The 22,471-nt window shown below is 57.1% G+C and overlaps 2 protein-coding genes across 7 annotated transcripts in view; both read left to right on the top strand.

The window, feature by feature from the left end:
- The first annotated feature begins 8,376 nt into the window (after positions 1-8,376).
- Positions 8,377-15,506, top strand: ARRDC1 (arrestin domain containing 1). 3 transcript variants are annotated; one of them, XM_082655957.1, is made up of 8 exons: positions 8,377-8,546; positions 13,161-13,271; positions 13,705-13,755; positions 13,857-14,011; positions 14,182-14,364; positions 14,460-14,636; positions 14,709-15,126; positions 15,200-15,506. In XM_082655957.1, the coding sequence occupies exons 1-8, from the start codon at positions 8,429-8,431 to the stop codon at positions 15,262-15,264; spliced, it is 1,278 nt and encodes a 425-aa protein (XP_082512083.1). In that variant the 5' UTR covers positions 8,377-8,428; the 3' UTR covers positions 15,265-15,506. The 3 variants fall into 3 exon arrangements, with proteins under 3 accessions (XP_082512083.1, XP_082512082.1, XP_082512081.1); XM_082655955.1 differs by lacking the exon at positions 8,377-8,546 and adding an exon at positions 10,045-10,545; XM_082655956.1 differs by having other exon boundaries at positions 14,709-15,506.
- A 2,933-nt stretch (positions 15,507-18,439) lies between these two features.
- Positions 18,440-22,471, top strand: part of EHMT1 (euchromatic histone lysine methyltransferase 1) — a gene marked incomplete at its 5' end in the record, with an annotated part of 146,562 nt that continues 142,530 nt past the window's right edge. For 3 of the 4 annotated variants that reach the window (XM_082655949.1, XM_082655947.1, XM_082655950.1), the window contains one exon: positions 18,440-18,502. In XM_082655949.1, coding sequence (XP_082512075.1) covers positions 18,440-18,502 — 63 coding nt within the window. The remainder of the gene's footprint in view (positions 18,503-22,471) is intronic. The other variant, XM_082655948.1, reaches the window with a different exon arrangement.

The raw sequence follows: 22,471 nt of genomic DNA, 5'->3' as shown, positions 1-22,471 counted from the left end.
TCCCCAAACCCCAGTCTGTGGACCGGTACCAGTCCGCGGCCTGGGTGCACAGCAGGAGGTGAGCAGTGGGCGAGAGAGCGAAGCTTCATCTGCCGCTCCCTATCGCTCGCATTACCGCCTAAACACGCCCCCCCCATCCGCCCCGGCCCCCGCCCTCGGTCTGTGGAAAAACTGTCTTCCGCGAAACTGGTCCCTGGTGCCAAAACGGTTGGAGACCGCCGCTATAGCCCATCCTCGGGCTACACCAGCCTTCCCTGGGCTTCGAGCCGGGGCGCTGAACAGCCTGGGCCAGGTCCTTCCTGAACAGGAGCTCCAAGGGCTGAGGACTTTGGTGGGGCTTTACCTGTCTCCTGACAACCACTCCAGCGGGCTCTCAGCCCCAGCGCCTGATGAAACCACTCTACACCGGTGCACCCAACAAATTGAAAACCCCTGTTCTAGCGAGGGAGGCAGAAAAGGCCCGTGACATGTGAGTTATATGCCATGTTAAAAAGTGATCAGTGCTGTGGGGAAACAAGTAGATCAGCATTAGGGAGTTGGGGATCCAGGAAAGGTGGTGGGCGGGGTAGGCCTCATTGCCAAGTAATTTGAACAAACTGGGAGGAGGAGGAGGAGTGAGCCATGTGGGCTCTAGGGGAAGAGCATCTCCAGCAGAGAGAAGGGCCAGTGCCAAGGCCATAAATTGGGAACACATTCGGTGTGTCTGAAAAGTGGAGGTGGCCACCGTGAGCAAAGGAGTGCATGAGAGCAACAGGGGACAAGGCCAGAGAGGTGGAGGATGGGAAGGGGGTCATGTAGGCTCTCGTGAGGACTTTGACTTTCACACTCAGAAAAGTGAGCCACTGGAGGATTGGAGCAGAGGAATAGCTATTCAGTGCATTACGCTGTCTGATGGAGACAGTGCCAGAAAGAGTGGAAGCAGGCAGGCTGTTTAGGAAGCTAATGCAAGCACCCACCCAAGAAACGATGATGTTGGGACACCTGTGGTGGCAGTGTTCTGTAGCAGTCAGGATAGCCCTGGTTATGCTGCAGTAACAAACATCCCTCAATTCTCAGCAGCTTAGCAAAATAAAAATGTATTTCTCCCTCAGGCTGCACGTTAAGGTTATAAGGCAGTTGAATATGTGAATATGGCGTTCAGGGAGGTGTCCAGCCTGGGGTACAGATTTGGCATTCATTAGCATACTTGTCGTATTTAAAGCCATACAGCTGATGAGCTCACCATGGGAGGAAATGCAAATAGAGAAAAAGAGAGGGAGAAGATTGAGCCCTGGGTACTCTCATACTAAGAGAGTATTTGAGAAGAGAAGGAGCTGGTAAAGAGCATGAGGATGTCAGGTATGAGGGAAACCAGGAGAGGGCAGTAGGCCAGGAGCCAAGTGAAGACAGTGCTAGGGTGAGCGGGAGGGATCAGCCTTCTCTGATGCTGCTGAGAGGTCCTGGTCAGTGGGCACTGGGAATTAGTCAATAGAGCACGCAGCACGAGGGCACTGGTCACCTTGACAAGTAAGTGATGGAGGAATAAGCCCAACTGAACGGGCTAAGGGGGAGTGGAAGGAGAGGCTTGGAAACCTTGAGACTGACAACTCTTCTGGGGTGTTCTGGCTGAAAAGGAGCAGAGAAACGGCCAAAGCGAGAAAGAAAAGGCAAGTCCAGAGAGAGTGTTGGTTTTATAGTGGGAAAGGAAGCAGCATGTTGTCCACCAGCAGGAATGAGCCCATGGAGGAGAAAGAGGTGAGGCAATCGCCTGAGAGGGGAGGGCGGGGGCTGGCATCTGACAGGAGCCTGGGTGGTTCAGCTCAGCCACAGCTTGAAGAGGAGTCTGAGAGGTGAGTGGATGTGGGTGTAGGAATCTGGGGGGTTCTCTTCTAATGAGAACGAGGCCATCAGTTGAAGGTGAGAGGGGAGTGTGGTCCAAGGAGAGAGGACCAGGAGGGAACCAGGAAAAGACAGTAGGGTGGCCCAGCAGTGTCAAGGGGACCCGTCCGTGTGACTGTGTGTTTTCCTCCAGCCTATTTAGGCTGCCCCCGAGAAGGCGAGGAGAAAGGAGAGCTGGATTCAGCCAGGACTGCGGTTATGCTGGGTGAGTGCAGTGAGGTGAGGGGGAGACAGCGAGCTGTCGAAGAGGGATGCTTGCCCGGGGCATCTGAGCTCGGCAAGTAAAGCAGAGAGGACACCAGAGGGGTCGGAGGTCCCAGTGGGTTCAAAGGATCGCTGATAGAGGAAGTGAGCGAGGGCGGGAAGTGCTTCAGAGACTTTTGCAAGGGGCTGCAGGTGCTAGGGGTGACGGTGTCTCTGTTACCTGCTGATCTGTGACAACCCCCCCCAAACTTCATGGCTTAAAACCACATCAACTTATTATTTTGCACAATTCTGTGACTGACTGGGCGTCTTCTGTTCCACACTGTGTCAGCCGGATACCTCCTTCGGTTGGACTCAGCTGGGAATTTGCCCGGAGCACCTCATTTTCTTCCATGTGACCCTATCCATGCAGGAGAGCTGGACTGCTTACCGTGTGGAGGCTCTGCTCTAAGTGATAGGTCCCAGTGGGCCTCTGCTTGAATCACACCTGCTAGTATCCCGCTGGCCAAAGCAAGTCACGCAGGCGAGCTTGGAGGCCGTGTGGGAGGGGTGTGCACAAGAGCATGAGTCCTGAAAGTGTGGCGCGTTGTGGGGGCTACCAGTGGAACAGGCTGCCCCCCACCCGTCCACCCTCTGACCCCTAATGATTCCTGCTCCTCCCACGTGAAGACCCTAGAACCCCACCTCACCGTGGCTCTTGGCTTATGACGTGCAACAAGGCCAGAGGCAAGCTGTCTGCCCCCCAAGACCCAACGTTCCAAGGGGAAGCACAGGATAAGTGAATAGACACCCGGTTCAAAAAGGAAAAGGGTGTGTGCCCCCTGCAGCCACGGATGCACAGCGATGTTGAAATCCAGCAGACAGCTGTCACAGTGCTCCTTTAAGGGCTTGTCTGCTCCCGGCAAGTGCTTCCCTAACGCACCCACCCTTTTTTATGGCTCCCAGTGGCTTCTCCCTCTGCCTCTTGGCCCTGCATGCTCGGTCATCCTCCCTTTTCCATGGGAAATGGGCCCTGTTTGCTGCTGAGTAGCTTCCTCAGCCTGCTTCTTGCCTGGAGACACTTGAAAGCCCAGAGGCCTCTTTTATTTTGAACTTTGTCCATCGTAGTTCAAGCAAATACAACCCCTAAAAAAAACTTTGTGGATTTTCTAGGTATCAAATTATAACACATTTTATTAGACAGAAGCTACACTGCAAATATCTTTGAGCGGCTCCTTTCTGCTGTGGACATCGAGCCATGTGCTGTGGCACAAAGACCTCAAGACGCCTGGAGGCGCTTCTGTATGGCTGACAGCACCTATGAGGGTCCCGTCCCCTGGGAATCTTCAGAGGTCTTAACAAGGGGTCATATGCCATGCCCTTGGATTTCTCTTAACCCTGAGGTCGTGTTTTGCTGCAGTGTCCTGGATTTGATCTTCCCCACGATGCCATTTCTTACCTTGAGAACCTTTGCTGCCTGGAAAGGCTGAGGCTGGGAAATAGTTTTTCTTTTCCAGCTGCAGGACCTGGCTTGAAATACTTCCTCCAACTTCTGCTGGAACATGGAACATTACTTCTTTAGTTCATTTCTCTTTTCTTTATTTCACTTTGGCATAAATGACTGAAAGAAGCCAGTTGGCCCTTTAAGCTTTCTGCCAGGAAAATCAGATCCTTAGATATATTTTCTGCCTTCCCCGTTACCACAGGCAATGGTGTCCCACTTTTCCGCCAATACCTGAGTGGGCTCCGCCCTTCTCGGGCCTCCACCAGCAATGTCCTTACTGCCTGCCAGGTCCTCCTGCTGCCTGGTTCCAAAGTCAGGGCCACATTTCAGAATTCTGTGATGGCAACGTCTCACTTTCTTTTTGTTTTTGAATTTTATTTTTTATACAGCAAGTTCTTATTAGTTATCTATTTTATACATATTAGCGTATATATGTCAATTCCAATCTCCCAATTCATCCCATCACCACCACCACCCCCCGCCACTTTGCCCCCTTGGTGTCCATACGTTTGTTCTCTACATCTGTGTCTCTATTTCTGCCCTGCAAACCAGTTCATCTGTACCATTTTTCTAGGTTCCGCATCTATGCGTTAATATACGATATTTGTTTTTCTAACTTACTTCACTCTGTATGACAGTCTCTAGATCCATCCACGCCTCTACAAATGACCCAATTTCGTTCCTTTTTATGGCTGAGGTAATATTCCATCATATATATGTACCACATCTTCTTTATCCATTCGTCTGTCGTCGGACATTTAGGTTGCTTCCATGACCTGGCTATTGTAAATAGTGCTGCAATGAACACTGGGGTGCATGTGTCTTTTTGAATTATGGTTTTCGCTGGGTATATGCCCAGTAGTGGGATTGCTGGGTCATATGGTAATTCTATTTTTAGTTTTTAAAGGAACTTCCATACTGTTCTCCATAGTGGCTGTATCAATTTACATTCCCACCAACAGTGCAAGAGGGTTCCCTTTTCTCCACACCCTCTCCAGCATTTGTTGTTTGTAGATTTTCTGAGGCAGCATCTCACTTTTAAGTGTCAGTGTCTGTTCCAGGTATGTGCGGCTGCATAATAATTGCTTAAAACAACTGTTGATTTTCTAATTATTCCGTGATGAGATTGGGCTCAGCTGGTTGACTTTTCTGCTATTGGCTGGTGGGTAATTTGTCTCAAATTCTCACCATCAATTCCTTCCCTCCCTGTTAGGTGTGATGCTCCGTCCTCACTGGTCCTGTGACTGTTCTGGGGGTGTGTTTTGGCCACACTTTGCAGCTTGTGGGATCTTATTCCCTGACCAGTGGTTGAACCTGGCCCACAGCAGTGAAAGCACTGAGTCCTAACCACTGGACTGCCAGGAATCTCCCTCCTGTGACTGTTTTTTTTAAAAATTTTATTTATTTAATTTATTTTTGGCTGCGTTGGGTCTTCGTTGCTGTGCGCAGGCTTTCTCTACTTGCGGCGAGTGGGGGCTACTCTTCATTGCAGTGCGCGGGCTTCTCATTGCAGTGGCTTCTTGTTGTGGAGCACGGGCTCTAGACGTGCGGGCTTCAGTAGTTGTGGCACGCAGTCTCGACAGTTGTAGCTCACAGGCTCTAGAGTGCAGGCTCAGTAGTTGTGGCGCACGGGCTTAGCTGCTCCGCAGCATGTGGGATCTTCCCGGACCAGGGCTCGAGCCCGTGTCCCCTACATTGGCGGGCGAATTCTTAACCACTGCGCCACCAGAAAAGCCCCTGTGACTGTTTTGATGCACTTAATCTGGTAGAAAGTTCTGAGACTTCCAAGCCCAGGCCAGAGGACTGGCAGCTTTACCTTCCTCCCTCTTGGGGGCCTGCTCACAGGTAATCAGTCTTACTACCTGGAGACCCTCATGCTGTGCAGAACCCCAGGCAAACCATGTGCAGAGGCCTCAGGGAAGGGACACTTGAGCAGCCCCCAGCTGTCCCAGCCACCCGAGTCAAGGTGCCAGACATCTTGGCCATTCTAACCCAGGCAGATACCACACAGAGTAGAAGAGCCTCCCAGCTGAATGCAACCTAGTTTTCAGAGTAAGTAATAAATTTGGGTGGTTTTTCATGCAACAATAGACAGCCGAAACAGCCAGCGTCCCTCACGGAGCCACAGTCGGGATGTGTGAGTGAGGCGAGAAGTCTGAGACTCTTACGTCCAGGCTTTCCCTCTCTCTCTAGGTGATCTCTCCAGAGGATTAGCCAGGTATTGTCACATGGCAGCTCAGGACTGTCAGGGAATGAGAACAAAAGCTGCCAGCCCTTCATAGAGCCTGAAACTGGCATGGCATCTCTCTCTCTGGCAGTTCAAGCAAGTCAAGGGGCCAGCCCCATTCAGTGGGAGGGGTGGAACCCACCTGCTGATGGGAGTAACGGCGTGAGTGGAAAGGGGTGAGAGAAGTTGTTGGGTGACGTTCAGACAAACGTAAAGCCACAAGAGGGGCTGCTGAAGCCAGCTGGGGAAGGTTCTCAGAGGACAGGAGTCAAGGGAATGAGCACTGCCTTGATCATGTTTTTTATTTTCTAGATTTTTGATGCTTTGACATCTTGAGGGCCTTGCTGGCTGGGGAGAGACTGCCCTTCCCAGGCTGGCTAATTCCTAGAGACAGCAAACAACTCACCCACCAACACACCTTTCACTTGCAAACCAACCGATCCAGAGCCCACACCCCAACCACCTCCTGTCACCAGTACACCAGCCAGTATTTCCCTGCCTAAATCACCCAGGGCCAGGTACTGGACCACTAGAGACCGCTGAAATTATTCAAACTATCCAATCCTAAACTTGCTCAAACTTGCGTACCCTGCCTCCTTCCCACTGAAAACACGGTAAAGGCTCTGGCCGAGCTCTCCTCTCCCTGCTGTTCCTGATGGCACTGGCGCTTCCCCATGTGGCCCTGCATAGTGTGGCGTGCCCCACTTGGGAGCTGTAAGTTCTAAACTCTTCTTTCAAGGCAGTTGGCTTTGTGTCTGTCACCTTACCATAGCTGATTAAAACAAATCCTGGGTTCATGTTAAGACAGAGGCCAGGAGGTTGAGGTTGGAAGGAAACCTATGTGGATTCGGAAGTCAGAATTCCTGCACAAGTGGTGCTGGAGAGAATGACAGTGAGTGAGTCAGGAGCTGAAATCCCCAAAGAATAAGGGGGGCAGGCCTTGGCTTTGGAGGTAACAGCAAGAGTGGAGGGGGGAATGAATTATTCTTCTGAGAAAATGAGAGTTAAGGCTGGCAGCTATTAGGGCAAAGGGGAAAATGGTCTGGAAGTGGTCATAAGGAGTCAGGAGAGCATCCACCCTACCTGCAGGCCCAGAGGTACAGGGGTTGTACGAAAATAAACATTTACACTTTAGAGCCTCCAGGGGAAGCCCGGGCTCCATGAGAGCATGAGGAAAGGAACGTTTAGAGAAAAGCAAAAGTTAGGGTGGTGATGATGGTGGACATGAGGGCACACCAGCAGAGCTTCTAGAGGGGAGAGGGGGTCAGAGGAAAGGACGTGCAGAGCCCTATAGGGTGCGATTGTAGGAAACAGGTGTGACCTGGGGTAAGGTCACCCATTTTCTGCCCCCATCTCCTCCATCTCAGCAGCAGCCAACACAGCGTCTCTCTCTGCCTCCTCAAACACTTCCTTTTTGATTTCTGCCATGGACACTTGTTTTTTGGGGCTGCCCGCCATCCTCCCTATCCCATGGGCACCCCAAACTCCTTGTTCAGGGAGTTTGCACAGTCCTGACAGGAGAGTATCAAGCTGGCCAGTCAGACCCTCCCTCCTGAAGCATCAGAATCCCGGGTAAACCAGGTGGACCTGGCGCCTGCTGCAGACCCCTGGCCCTCAGGGCCTCCCTGGCTGCTGCCTTTCCTCAGCCTGGCCCAGTGGACCCTTCAGCCTGTGAGGCCCCTCTCCTTTTGCTGGAGGGCTAGATTAGCTTTCTCTGGCTTCACCCCCACTTCTGATGTCATCAGTGTCCTGAATAGAGTTACCATCTACAAACAAGGGTCTAACAAATCGTTCGTCCTCTGTCTCCCGCAGACTCATGCCTAGGAGTGCCAGTTCACTTGGGTGCCTAACAGGCACCTCTGACTCTGCCGGTCACGATTTCTCCCCTTCCCCACCCCCCAAACAACTTGTATCTAGGCCGGTTGTCTCCATCAAAAAAATGCCACCCCATTCGCCCAGCTGTTCTGGACAAAAACTTGGCCTCACCTTGACGCCCTCCTTCAAGCAACCCCATATTTAACCTGCCAGTAGGCGCCCAGCACCTTCTCTAAGCGAAGCACGGCCTTCTCTCGCCTAGACTCCCGGATTTGCCCTCGAATCCGCCCCTGGGTATCGAGCCCCACCCCTCACCTCTCCCTGCCGCTGCTGCAGGCCAAGCGCTCCCCGCCCCGACACAAGCCCAGCCTGGAGACTTCCCTCAGTGTAGAGACGCTGCACGGTGGAGACCCCGGGGCGGAGCCTGAGAGGGGGCGTCGGCCCGGCCCGCCCCCTCCACAGGTGAGGCAGCAGGGGGCGCAGGTGCGCCGGGTTCCCGCGGGCTGCGCCCGAGCTCCACCCTGCTGGCCGGGGCGGGGCGGGGAAGGGCGGGTTGGGGGGACGGACCGAGGCGGGGCTGGGGGGCGGGCAGGAGCCAGCGTGGGGAGCTGGGGGGCCGAGGGGGGCGGGGAGGGGTGGGGACAAGAGGGGAGAGGGATGGGGGCGGGGGGAGCAGAGGGCCGGGCGAGGCGGGAGCGGGGGCGGGGCGGGGGCGGGCGGGAGGCCGGGGCGGGGCAGAGGGGGCGGGGCTGGGCGCGCGGCGACGGCGGCAGCGGCAGCGGCGGGGGCGGCAGCGCGCGGCCGCCCCGCAGGGCCGCGGCATGGGACGGGTGCAGCTCTTCGAGGTCCGCCTGAGCCACGGCCGCGTCGTCTACAGCCCGGGGGAGCCGCTGGCGGGGGCCGTGCGCGTGCGTCTGGCGGCGCCGCTGCCCTTCCGAGGTGGGCGCGGGGTCCGGGAAGGGCCGCACCTGCGGCGGGCCGGGCATGGCTCCGAAGCGGCGCGCGGCCGCTGGGCCCGGGACACGCGAGGCCGGGGGCGCGCGTCCGGCTGCGGGGGGCGCCGCGGGGCGGCCGGCCGGGCGGCGGACCGCGAGGGTGGGAGGCCGGCGGCGGTCGGGGCGGAGCAGGGAGGCCCGGGTGGCCCAGTCCTTCCGCATCTGCCTTTCCTGTCCTCTCCGCCAAGGGCCGTCCAGACTCGGGGCGCGGGCTTCGAGCCTGTCTACTTCGCCGAAGGCCACTCTGACCTGGACCCGCGACGCTTCTGACCTTCTCTGTCGGGTCTCCGGTCCGCCGCGCCCTGCAGCTGCTGGGCCCTCACCTGGAGCCCGGCCCGCGCTGGGCTTTCTCTCCCATACACCCAGGCAGCCCCGCCGAGTGTGCGGGTCCCCGGGGGCGGGCTGCAGGGCACTGCTTACACCCAGCCCGAGGCTAGTCCCTAAGGGCTGGGTGGATCTTGATAATCCCTGCGTGCCGTAGGCCGCCGTAGCGGGCATCTGGGAGCCGAACCTGAGCCCTCCTGGCCGGTCCCTCTGCTGGCGCAGATATCTGGGACTTTGAGACCGGGGATCCGGTTGCTGCGGCGCCCCTAGCTAGGGCTCCCTGCCGGCGCTGGCCTCGTCTGTCTGCTGCCTGAGGTGTGAACCGGGCCCTGCGGGGGACATCACACCTGGTCCCTCTGGGCCGTGGGCGAACCGCAGCCCGGGCGGGGTCTCTCTCCTGACCCCGGCTCTGAGTGTGAGGTTGCGTGGTGTGTCCGTCCTGGGGCGCTTCTCTACCTTGGGGTGCTTGGCCAGAACCACAGCTGCCGGGCTTCCCTCTGGGCCTTGACCTTCCAGGCCCCCGTGTGGTTGACCGTTCAGCGCTTGGGGTGCCCGCTGAGGATGCAGAGCCACCGTCCTCTCTGGGCAGCTGCCTCCTCCGTCCCGGACCGGTGACACCGCCCACCTCCGTAACGTGTCGCCTCTTTCCTGTCTCCCCAGTTGGAGTTTGGGGTTGGGTGGGGGTAGGTGTGCTTGTGGCAGGGGCACCGGGGGGACAGTGCAGCTCTGCTCTGGGGCACCACTGAGAGGTGAGTGCGGCTGGCAGGGCACAGGAAGGAGGGGTGGGCCGTGGCTGGAGGACAGACGGACACCACAGAGACCCCACGCAGAGCTCTCCTCCTGGCCTGCTGCCCTGTCACCCCCTGTAGCTGGGGCCCAGGGCGAACAGGCTGTTGTTGACCACAGTGAAGGGGTGGCCTGAGCTGTGCGTGACTAACCTGGGCTGGTTAGAGCCCCGCAGCCTCCACGTGGTGGGTAGGATGTGGGTAAATGGACAGCTGGGCCCCAGGAGGCTGAGGGAGTCCCTGACTGTAAGAGCCCTGAGGCAGGGAGAAGCAGGTCAGGTCACAGGCTGGAGAGTCCAGCGACGACTGGCCTCGCGCCAGAGAGGGTATTATTTTCAGTTTGCCCCCCAGGGGTAGGGGGGATGCTGGTGCTGGGGCCTCTGTAGGCCTCCGGCCCTGCCGGGGTGTGAGAGAGGAAAGACCATGGTTCTTATTTTTCCTTTCCCTCAAAAGACACTTGTTACCAGGCATTGATGCAATAGGGGGGCCCCCAGGAGGACATGGAGGGTGGGGGGCAGCAGGCCTCTGAACACTTGACTGAGGAGTGTCAGTGATGGTCTGCACTCAGCCTTGGGGACGCCGGCTGCCTTGGGAGCTGATGTGGAAGAAGGCTGGAGATGGAGCTGGAGACTGGGTCCAGCCCAGCTGGAGGCTGGGGTCAGGCGGGGCTGCCCTGTGCTCTGCTCTCGAGGTGGGCGACGAGGGAGGGTGATGCCCGGACAACAGTAGCAGCCAGCTGCCAGCTCTGCCGGCTCCCCGGGCTCTCACCGTGGGCCAGATGCCATTCCCACTTCCCAAGGACCAATCCATCAGTCTGCATAGCAACCCTGGGAGGTGGGTGTTGCCATTCCTCTCGCCTTACAGATTTGGAAACAGGACAGAGGGAAGTGGCTTGCAGGCTAGAGCTGCAGTGAAAGGATGTGGCAGAGGCTGGGCTGCCCCAGGTTTGAGGGAGCTGATGGAGGCTGGGACAGACCTTGGGGACCAGAGGGGGAGCAAGCAGACGGGGAGCAAGCTGCAGGTGGTACATAGGAGGAGGGCTGCTGGACAGGTGAGAGTGCTGGCTCAAGAGGAAAGTTCCAGAAGCCACTCTGGCACAGGATCCACATGATGATTCTCCTTAGAGAACTGGAGCAGCCCCAAACCTCCAGTTCCCCCTGCGCCTCCATTATTCCCCTGCGGAGGAGAGATTGGACAGGGATGGGAGTTTGTTTCCAGTCGGTGATTGGAGGCTGTTCATCCAGGCAGGGTCCCCGAAGGGGCCTCACAGCATATGTGCAGAGGGGGCCCTGGCACAGTCGTTGGGAAGTTCACAGAGTTCGAGGGCCGGTTTGTTTTTCTGGGGCCAGGTGCCACCCTGACTTGTTCACCTTAATTGTGTGGCCGGGTCCTGGCTGAGTGTGTGCCTGTTTCAGCCACCCTGCTTTTGGACGCGTAGGCTATGCCTAGGTTGTTTGCTATTAGGAGCAGTGTTGAACAGGGTGAACAGGGTGAGATTCTAAGGGGATCTGCTGGATCCCTGGAACGCGTGTGTAAAATTACAGCAGATCTGCCTGCTTCTTCTCCAGGGCCTCCGTCGTATCAGCCGACAGGTTGATTGCTATAAGCAAGTGTCTGTTTTTCTACCTTCTCTATGACACGTATCAGAATGTTTAATATTTGCCAATCTGATGTGTTAAATGGTAAGTCACATGAGTTTCCGTGAATTCTAGTGAGGTTAGACAGCTATTCCTTTATCTGCTGCTGTGTGAAAGTCACCTCTAAGCAAACAAATCACGCCTAAACTAAGTTGTTTAAAGCAACCATTTTATTATAACTTGTGCTGTTGTGGGTTAGGATTTTGGGCAGAGCTCGGCAGGGTGATTCTTCAGCTCCGTGTCCCATCCACTGGGGTCACTTCACAGTGCTCAGCTGTCACTGGGCCAGTCTGGGGACCATCGCACCCCTTCCAGCACACTCCATTGTTCCCAGCATTCCCAGGGCAGCCGGATTCAAGGGGGGACGCACCCTCTCCAGGAGGAATGTTTCCAGAAGTGTGACGCCTGCAATCCACCAGGACGTCTTCTAGTTACTTTACAGTCAGGCTTCCCCTTCTCTGCTCGTTCCACGCCATGCCTCTCTTGGGATGTGTTGGTCTGTAGGAGCACTGCTGATGTCCCAGACCTCCAGGGTGGGAACAGTTCCAGGTCTGGCCCTAGGAGGGGATGACGGGTGGAGCGTGGATTAGAAATTAGGGCCGAGGTCCGGGTGGTGAGCCTGGGCTGGCACGGAGGCTGAGGGCTGGTCACTGGCAGTGCTGATGGGGCGGAGGCCGAGTCACGGGTTCGTGGAGGGCAGCCCAGTGCACTGTGGGACCAACAGGAGGCCTGCATCAGCAAGGTGGGGCCTGCCTGGGGAGACCACAGACAGACCTGGTGTGGCTGCCCCTGGCCCTGGGCACTTGAGACACTGCATTCTTCCTGCCTGATGGCTTTGTCAGGAGGGTGTCAGATTCCGAGTTACCTTCCCTTCACCAGTCCATCAGGTCAGGGGAGGACGGGCAGCTGGGCAGGCAGGCTGAAGCCTTTGGCCTTGACTCAGCCCCACAGGGAGAGGAAGAAATGGAGGGAGCCACAGGGCTACCTGTCACTGAGCTCCCACCCCCTGCCCTGTTTGGGTCTCCAGCCATGGTGTCCCCTCTGGTGACCGGCCTCGGCTGGGCCTGGTCCAGCCATGGCCTTCTGACTGTAGTGGGCTCTGGACGGAGGAATTTGTGTTCCTGATCACAGGGCGGAAGGCGGCAGCAACCCTGCTGCCTGGTTCCTGGTGTGTGTGCTTCCCCTGGGGAGTGTGGGGGAGGACCAAGCCATCTCGATGCAGAAATCAGCGCTCCTGGGCAGTACTGGCCCAGGAAGCCAAGGTGTCCCCACCCTCTGGTGTGCCAGACTGTTGGGTTCCTTATCTGCTCAGGCGGGTCTGACCACATTCCTGCAGCATGAGGGCTAATAGGTAGCTTCCTGGAGCCTGAAGGGGTGCCTCCCAGCCTAACTGACTTGCCTGAGAGGCAGCAGGAAGGTGGGGTCAGACGTCAGCTGCCCCAAACAGCTGCCTCTGTTCACCTAGGGTTTCCCAAGCAACCCTGTAGGGAGCTGGGTTTTCACAGGTCTGGTTGGGCGGGGGCTGGGGGTGGGGCTTTGCCCAGGGGTCATCTGGGTGACCGTCAGGGCCTTCATGTTCTGGATGGCACGACAGGTAGAACTCTGTGCCTCGCCACCCTGGCTCGCTGAGAGCACCTGAAGATGTGGCACGGACAGGAAGTGTCCTCTGGAGGGTAGCAGGCCATGTGCTGGCCTTCCCAGGGCCTAGCTGGGTGGTCCTGGGTGCTGCCCGTCCTGCCTGAATCCCTGTGCTGGGGCTAGGGAGGGGCCCAGGCCAGTCTGGTTGGGGCTCATGCTGTCCCCCCCTTGCAGCTATCCGGGTGACCTGCACGGGGTCCTGCAAGGTCTCCAGCAAGGCCAATGACACAGCGTGGGTGGTGGAGGAGGGCTACTTCAACAGCGCTCTGTCCCTGGCCGACAAGGGTGAGTCTGGGAACCCTTCCCTCACCTCATCCCACTGAGAGTGGGGTCTGTCCACCTGACTTCCCCATCCGCCTCTGGCATCCCCGTGCTAGCCCACCCTCTCCCAGGACTGTGCACCTTGCTGGATTTCCCTCCCTGGCAGGCACAGGGCATTGCCTGATGGGGGCTGGGTGGCTGAAGAGGGCCACCTTCTCCTGGATTTGGATGGGCTCCGGCCCCCGGAACAGCCCTGCCCCCTCTCCTGTTCAAGCCAAGCTCTCACCCCCATCCTTTGCCCAGGCCACAGCCCTGTGCTGCTGAGGTGCTGGAGACAGAGGCTAGGAGCCCAGCAGCCAGATGCAGTGTGAGGTGGTTGGCTGCAGGGCCTGCTTCTGTCCTGGACCCTGTGAGGTCACCTTGTCCCCTCTCCCCTACCTCCCTTCTGTCTCTGCAGGGAGCCTGCCTGCTGGAGAGCACAGCTTCCCCTTCCAGTTCCTGCTTCCTGGTGAGAGCCCAGCCTGGCCAGGCCAGGTGGTGGCAGTTGGCGAGGGTGGGTGGGAGGTGGGGTGGGGGGCAGTCGGGTACCAGTCCCTGCTCTCTCTCCAGCCACAGCTCCCACGTCCTTTGAGGGCCCTTTTGGGAAGATTGTGCACCAGGTACGGGCCACCATCGACACACCACGTTTTTCCAAGGATCACCAGTGCAGCCGCGTGTTCTACATCTTGAGCCCCCTGAACCTGAATAGCATCCCAGACATCGAGGTGAGCCTGGGCAGTGGCCTCCTGGGTGGGCCCCCCCTTGCCTGACACCCTGTCCCCAGCACAGGTGAGGCGGCCAGGGTCTGGAAGAGCAGCGGCCTCTCTGTCCTGAGCTGACCCGAGGATCCCGCCTACCCACACTTGCCAAACTCCCTCTCTGTTCTCCTCCCAAGCAACCCAATGTGGCCTCCACCACCAAGAAGTTCTCCTACAAGCTGGTGAAGACAGGCAGCGTAGTCCTCACCGCCAGCACCGACCTCCGAGGCTACGTGGTGGGGCAGGTGCTGCGGCTGCAGGCTGACATTGAGAACCAGTCAGGCAAGGACACCAGCCCTGTGGTGGCCAGTCTGCTGCAGGTCAGAGTCCCCTCGCCTGCTGGGCCCTGTCCCCACGGGGCAGAGGAGGGGTAGGTGGCTGGCCTGCCCAGGCTCACAGGCTGGCCCTTCCCCAGAAAGTGTCCTACAAGGCCAAGCGCTGGATTTATGACGTGCGGACCATCGCCGAGGTGGAGGGCGCCGGCGTCAAGGCCTGGAGGCGGGCTCAGTGGCAAGAGCAGATCCTGGTGCCTGCCCTGCCCCAGTCCGCCCTGCCGGGCTGCAGCCTCATCCATGTGGACTACTACCTGCAGGTGGTAGGGATACAGGGGTGGGGTGGGAGGAGGGGCCGGTGGCCTGGCTCCTCACTCGCATAACCTCCCCAGGTCTCCCTGAAGACGCCGGAAGCCATCGTGACCCTCCCGGTCTTCATCGGCAACATCGCTGTGAACCACGTCCCACTGAGCCCCCGGCCAGGCCAAGGCCTGGTGGTGCCCTCAGCGCCACCCCAGGAGGAGGCGGAGGCTGTGGCTGGTGGCCCCCACTTCTTCTCGGACCCTGTCTCCCTCTCTACCAAGAGCCACTCACAGCAGCAGCAGCCGCCTGCAGCCCTCGGCTCTGTGCCTGGCGCCCCTGAACCCCATCCTCAGGATGGTAGCCCTGCCCCCCACCCGTTGCCCCCTCCCTTGTGCATCTCCACAGGTGCCACCGTGCCCTACTTTGCAGAGGGTTCTGGAGGGCCGGTGCCCACGACCAGTACCTTGATCCTCCCGCCTGAGTATAGCTCGTGGGGCTACCCCTATGGTGAGTGGGGGCCTGGGGCCTGGCAGGGAGGGGGAGCCACGGGCCCCATGCAGACCTGGCTCTCTCCCTGCAGAGGCCCCGCCATCCTATGAGCAGAGCTGTGGCGGTGTGGACCCTGGCCTAACCCCAGGGAGCTGACCCCATGTCGCCTTCTCCGGACGGGCGGACCTACGCCCTGGGACTAGTCTCCCAGGGCCTCGTGCCTTCGCTCCCGGCCTGGCCCGGCCCACTCAGGACCCGCCGCTGCCCGCCGTTCCCTGCGGCCTCTGCCTCCGGACCAGCTTCTGCCCCGACCAGCCTCCGCAGCCCCCCTGTAGTCGGCCTCTCCCCGGGGGTTGGGGCCTAGAGAGACTTGGTGTAAATAAAAAGCTTCATTTGTAGAGCTGGGCACAGTGGCCTGTGGGACGCCCTCCTCTGCCGGGTGTGTGTGCGTGTTCGGGTAGTGGCTGTTGTGGGTGTGCCCAAGCCCCCGGGCTTCTCAGCCCCTCCCCTCCCTATAGGGCACGCCCCTCAGCCTAGCCCATCCATGCACGACACGCCCTCTTCGGGGCACGCCCCTTTCAGCCCCGCCTTTCCCTGCGGGGCACGCCCCTCTCCTCGGCCCCGCCCCTTGCCGTCGTTTTCCCCCCACCCACCCCACCCCCTTCCGCTCTGGGTCCCTCCTCCTTCCGGGCGTCTTGGACCGGAAGGTGGGGGGGCGGGGGAGCGATCCGGGCAGGGAGCAGAACCAGCTTTGGGAATCGTCCGTGGCGGTTAACCAGGCCCGGGTCAGGCGCTTGGCCTCCCGGTTCGGCTTCAGGATTTGCCCTCGGAGGCGGGCTTGCGTGTTTGGAGCCTCAGCATCAACTTAAGTGGCCTTGTGACAGGGGGAGAAGACCACCGCTGTTCCATTTTGTTAGCATACATCTTGGGCTAGCCGTCTGGCACCCACCACTCCAGGCTACGCAGTTTAGACTTCGTGTGCCAGACGAAATCCGGTCGGGGGGAGGGAGCAGGCTTCCCCAGTTCCTTTACCCTTGGCCTCAAGTCTCCTGCCCCTGCCGTCACCACTGCCACGTCTGGCTCTGAGGGATGCTGCTTCTCACGCTGAGAAGTAAATAGTATCACTTTTGCACACATCCCACTGGCCACCCTTTACAGTTGGAACTGTACAGGCAGCCATGTACCCTAAAACTTTACTATTTGTGGGACAAGGAGAGGATGAATATTGGACAAAAACACAAAGCATGCCACAAGAAGGATAACCTGTGAAACACCTACTAGAAGCTGTAGCCTCATAGTTGAGACTCTACCTGTTTCAAATCCCATCTCTGCCTCCCGACAGTGTGTGGCCTTGAAGGCACACTCCTGCTTTGGTTTGCTTACTTACAGAATGTGGATGAAAACGACGTCCACCTCCCAGGACTGACCTGACGGTCACTGAGTCAACACGTAACACATCATGTGCCGAGAAGAGCACCTAACATCATTGGTCGGCGACAATACCAGCATAGGGTGGGTCGGGCTGATGGTGCAGAATGGGAACATCACCTACTTCTGACACATTCATTTACAGTCGGTCTTTGCCTAATGAAGGACTTTTTTTCACATCTTAACTCATCTATTCCTTCAACAAATATTTTGTCTCCTGCATGCCAAACATTGTTCCAGGTACTAGGGCACACAAAACAAAAATCCCTTACCTTTTGGACTTAGTGGGGCTGACAGGCAATATGGCAACGGAATGCTATGGAGTAAAAGAAAGCAAGGAAGTTTTGGGGTGCAGTATTGTTTTTAAATAGGGGCAAGCGGACATTTCCCTGAAGAGGTGGTATTTAAGACCCAAGGATTGTCAAGAAGTGAGCCACACAGATACCTGAGATATAAGTGTTTCAGAGTAGGGGCAAACTAGGGCCCAAGGCAAGCGTGGAGAGAGAAAGGCTGGTGCCAGAGAAGTAGGTGCGGGTGAAAGCTGGTGGAGCTGTGCAGGCTGTTAAGCAAGACCGCTCCTGAGCCTCCCGTCCTGAGGCTCCAGACAGAGCTTGGGGTTCCTGGCCTGTCAGGAGCTGACTCAGGCTGTCCCCCCAAACCTGGGAAGTCTTCCTTGGTACTTAGGATCGTCCACTGCCTCCTCTGCAGCTGAGTGCACCGTCAGTGCACTTAGTGGAATTTTCCTGGAGTCTCATGTTCCACGAGATTGAACCCTCACAGGAGTGAGGCCCAGATTACCCTTTGACTCAGGGCCTCCCCAGTTCCTGTTGTGAAGACTGGCCAGAGAACCCCAATTTCAGTCTATGCTGCTTTTCTCAACTCCCAGGGGATGGCAGAAACACGTCTGGCTACGGGGAGTGGGTGGCCTAAACCAGTCTACGTGGGCTGTTCAGTGAAGGCTGCTTGATATGCAGGAAAGGTCTCGCCCTGTGCATAACTGGGGGGCTTGCAGAAGGCTGGGGTGACCCGAGAGGCTGCCCAACTGGGGCCACCTCCTAACTGGAGCACACCACCCCCGGCAAGCCTGGCATCTTCCCTAACCAGAGCGCCCCCACCCCCCCCCCCCCGCCACCAACAGGGACAATCCTCCGCCTTGGACATTCCCCACCCTACCCACACTTCCCAACCAGGACACTGTCCCCAGCCAGGGCACAGCCTCCTAGCAGGGCACCTTCCCTAATCAGGGCATCCTCCCCGACAGTCCGGACATGCTCCCAGCCGAGCACCCCAGCGTTGGGGCAGTCCCTCTAACTGGGGCACCTCCCCCAACTGGAGCACCGCCAACGCAGGCAATCCTCCCCAAAGGGACATCCCCCCTCCCGCCTCAGGGCAGCTTTCTCAGTCAAGACATCGCCCCCCGCCAGGCACACCTCATAACCGAAGCACCCCCACCCCCGAGCTGGGCCATTCTCTCTAACCGGATGCAGCCCCAACCGGGGCACCCCTCCCAACCGGGCACAAGCCCCACCCGGGCACCGCCCTAGGACGCAAGTCCAAGTCCGCCTTCTGTGAAGGCAGACGGAATCGATGTGTGTCCGGGGTTAGAGGTCAGGGGTCCTTCCCCACCCCGGCCGGCCCGCTACAGTGCCTACGCAGAATGAGAGAATATAGTGCAAACTGGAGGACTACGGGAGGACGACGTCCGGCGCCGCGCCGACCCCGGAAGCCCGCTGCGCCGGGCTCCACCCCCGCGGCCGGCCATCGCGCTCCGGTTCCGGCCGGGGCAGGCCCGCGCCGCGGACGCCGCTCTCGCGCTGCAGCGCGCAGGCGCGGGGGCGGGCGCAGGCGCAGACGCGCGCGACCGGCCCCGCCCCGCCCTGGGCCGCGAGGCGCGGGCGGGGCGATGGCGCGCGGGAGGGGCGGGGCCACGCTGCGGGCCCGGGCCATGGCCGCCGCCGATGCTGAGGTGAGGAGCGGGCCGGCGGCGGGCGCGGGCACGGGCGCGGGCGTGGGGGCGGGGGCGGGCGCGGGCCGGCGGGCCGGGCGGGGCGGGCGCGCGGGCGGGGGCGCGAGCGGGCGGGGTGCGGGCTGGCCGGCGCCTCCTCGCCGCCGCCGCCGCGCCTCAGGCCGAGGCCGGGCCGAGGTGGCCGGGCGTCCGGGCCGCGCTGCGCGGGGCGCGCTTTGTGCGGGCTGGCGGGCGAGGTGAGGGCGCCGGCGAGGCGCGGGCGAGGCGGGGGCGCGGGCGAGGAGAGCCGCCGCCCGCCCCGCCCGCACGCTCGCCCCGCCGGCGCCCCCCGCCCCCCGCCCCCAGGCCGCGGCCGGGAGCCCCGCGGAAGGGGCGGAGGACAAAAGGGAAAGTGGGGCGAGCCGGCCAAGTTGGCGGCGCGAGCGAGGCGAGGCTGTGCGCTCCCGGCGCCGCTCTTGCGCCCGCTGACCTTTCACTTTGTTCCGAAGAGGATGGCTCGGTCTTGAAGGAAAAGTTGGCCGGGCCGGCGCGCTTCTCCCCGGACAATGCTGCCGGCCCCGGTGGCTGTCAGGAGCAGGAATGCACGACTTCGGTTGATTTCCAGGCAAACCGCTCACGCGGGCTTTGCATGTAAAAAGTTCCCATGCTTTTGTTAATGTTCCTGGCCTCCCCTTTGCTCGTCCTCAAGGATAGTTTTTCCCTTGCTTGTAGCAGCAGAGAAAGCAAACTCTTGCGAGATGGGCCACTAGCTTCCCGCAGAAGGGAAAAGCAGGCGGGAGGCGGTGTGCCCGGGGAAGTGCAGAAACAGTGCGCTCTCCGGGCTGACACGAGGGACCAGTTTGGAAAAAAGTGATGATCTAGCAGTTTCTCTGTGAAATTGCTCCATGTGTAGTAACTGCGGGGACTTCTGAAGATCAGAAAGCTAAGGTGTGTGATAAGACCCTTTTGCAATAACCTGGTGTGTAGACGTAGTATATTTTTATCCAGGTAATGCACAATCTTTTAACATTTCTTTAATTTTCTCTTGCAGTTTTGGGGGGTGTGGATGTAAGTAAACTGGGGAGGTGCAGGGAAGTTCCTGAATTCAACGCAAGGACTGTTTATTAGCACCTTCAACACTCAAGGAGTGTATTAGGTTCAGAAAAACAGAAAAGGTGAATTAGATAACCCCAAGTCACTTGTAGGAGAGAAGATGTGTAGTGATTGTGATATCGTTTGTTGAGCAACTTCCGGGTCCCGGGCACTGCAAGCCCTTTAGGTAAGTCCTCTCCTTTAGCTTTCTCTGTTCTGTGCAGCAGGTACTGTTATTTTCTATTTAGCAGATGCGGGAAACAAGGCTTGGAAGCGATTGAATGACTTGGCCTAGCCAGTTACAGGATTAGCAGTTGTTTGGTGTCTGGCACATAGTAGGCTTTTAATTAATAATTGATAAACAAATCGTCCCAGATGTCTCTGATTCCACGGGCAGCCTTGAATAGAGGGCTTGACTGAGACAACAGCAATGACAGCTTCTGTTTACTAAGCCCTTACCTGTGTCCAGCCCTGCCTTAGCTGCGTGAATTCACTCATTAAAGCCTGACAGCGATCTTTTGAGGTGGGTACTGTTATATCCCCATTTGCACTGGAGGAAAACAGGCACAGTGTGGCCCCAGGTTACGGAGCTTGTGGTGGAGAAGATGGATGCAGGTGGTCTGCCTCCAGAGACTGTTGAGCTGTGTCTGTGGCTGTCACTTTAAGCTAATGAAAACTCTGGGCTTAGATTCGTGATCCTAAGTGTTTATTATGGAGGTGCACGTTAGGTGAGGGGCCTCCTGGACAGTGGGTAGGCATGAGGTCATCTGTTGCCACTAAATCGGCGAAATGGTTCCTGGGTCAGGGTTTCCCAGTTGCCAGATGATTAAACCAGAAAGTGGACACTTGAAATTTATCTGACTGTATATTTACTTTTTCTTCTTTTCCTTGACCTAGAAAGAGGTCACCACTTTTTCACACTGAAAAGAACTGCTGAGGTGATGAAATGCATCCCCTGTTTTGTGGATTAGTAAGTGGGGGCTCCTGGGGTTTAATGTATGTTCAGGATCACCTAAGGCTTTTGACCCAGCAAGACGTTACCTTTCAGCAGGAGGGCCTTCCCAGGCAAATTCTGTGCTTTTCTAGCAGGGTGGCTACTACGTGTCTCTTTCTTTAACCTTGTTTTGTGTTTCTTAAAATAATGCATGCACATGCACAGAGTTTAGAAAGTCAAATAGTGCTAAAAGGCAGTAAAGAGGCTGCCATCCTCTCCTGCTTTTCAAGAGAGGGAGCATCCACTCTTAGCCTTTGCCTCACGTTTTAAATAACACGCTTGTGTTGTCATGCTTTCATTCACCAATTTGAGGCGTTATCTGTTGGCTTCCACTAATGGTAGATGACGATTTCAGTTCTCTCATACTCTGTCTCTCATTTAGGTAACTCACAGTTGTGGTTAAATCTATATCAGAATCTTTGTCAGTCTGTTCAGGTCATTTTTGTGCCGTGCTGAGCTGGATGGTAAACCACAATTGGATTTCTTTTCTTGGGCAGACTTTTTTACTTCCCTTGAGTTAGTAATTGCTTTATTTTTCATTGGCCTGATTCCCCTTGAACCTCGGAATAATGTTCCCGCACCTTTCATTCTGTAAAATGTTTCTCAATTTAAGTTTTTACCACTCAGCCCTGTCAGCTCACCAGCCGGTTCCACAGTGCTCCTCAGGCACCCCAGCCCAGGCGGGATGCTTGTTTTCTGGGCCTGTGCACGTCCCCATCCTGGAGATTCTGGCCCCTTCTCTGCCTCTAACGCTCCCCTCTGTGTGTTCATTCACTCATGGTGGTGGAACTCCGTCTCCAGTAGCTTCCCAGTAGTTTGTTGGGAGGCAGACTTCTAGAACTTGCATGTCTGAAAATGTTTTTATTTTGCCACCGCACTTAAAGCATAAGTTTGGCTGGGCTTGGCATTCCAGGTTGCAAGTAATTTGGAAGTTATTGATCCAGTATCTTCTAGTATTTGTTGTTGCTGTTGAAGTCCAGTTTGATTTTTTTTTTTTTTTTTTTTTTGGGCCACACCGCGTGGCTTGTGGGATTTTAGTTCCCCAATCAGGAATTGAACCCGGGCCCTCGGCAGTGAGAGTGCGGAGTCCTAACCACTGGCCCGCCAGGGAATTCCCCAGTTGGATTCTTAATCCTTCGTAAGCATTATTCCCACATCAAACTTTTAGGATCTTTGCATCCTTGATTTTCCTAATTTTCATGATAGGCCTTAGCTGTAGCCTTTTTTCATTTATCATACAGGGTACTAAGTAGCCCTGAAATCTGGGGATTGATGTCATTTTATTTATAGGGAGGTTTTGTATTATGTATTTGAGATAGTTTGTTCTTTGTTATTTTCTCTGTGTTCTCTTTTTCCAATTCCTTCATTTGTTTTTTGTTTTGAATAAACTTATTTTATTTATTTATTTTTTGGCTGTGTTGGGTCTTCATTGCTGTGCGCGGGCTTTCTCTAATTGAGGTGAGCGGGGGCTACTCTTCATTGCGGTGCGTGGGCTTCTCATTGGGGTGGCTTCTCTTGTTGCAGAGCACAGGCTCTAGGCGCACGGGCTTCAGTAGTTGTGGCTTGCGGGCTGTAGAGTGCAGGCTCAGTAGTTGTGGTGCACGGACTTAGTTGCTCGGTGGCATGTGGGATCTTCCTGGACCAGGACTTGAACCCGTGTCCCCTGCATTGGCAGGCGGATTCTTAACCACTGAGCCACCAGGGAAGCCCCCCAATTCCTTTATTTGAATGTTGGACTTCCTGTACTGAATATTCTAATTTTTAAAAATCTTTCCTCCTCGTCATGGCTTGATCTTTTTGTTCTACTTTTTGGGAGTGTGTTTGACAATTTTCCAATTTGTTACTGAATTTTTAACTTCTTTCATATTTTCATGTTCTTTACTGTTCTTTGTTCCTTTTTTTTT

The sequence above is a fragment of the Grampus griseus genome, assembly GCF_964374135.1.
Source record: "Grampus griseus genome assembly, chromosome: 6".
Lineage (NCBI taxonomy): Eukaryota > Metazoa > Chordata > Mammalia > Artiodactyla > Delphinidae > Grampus > Grampus griseus.
This window is presented reverse-complemented; position numbering and strand designations above follow the sequence as displayed.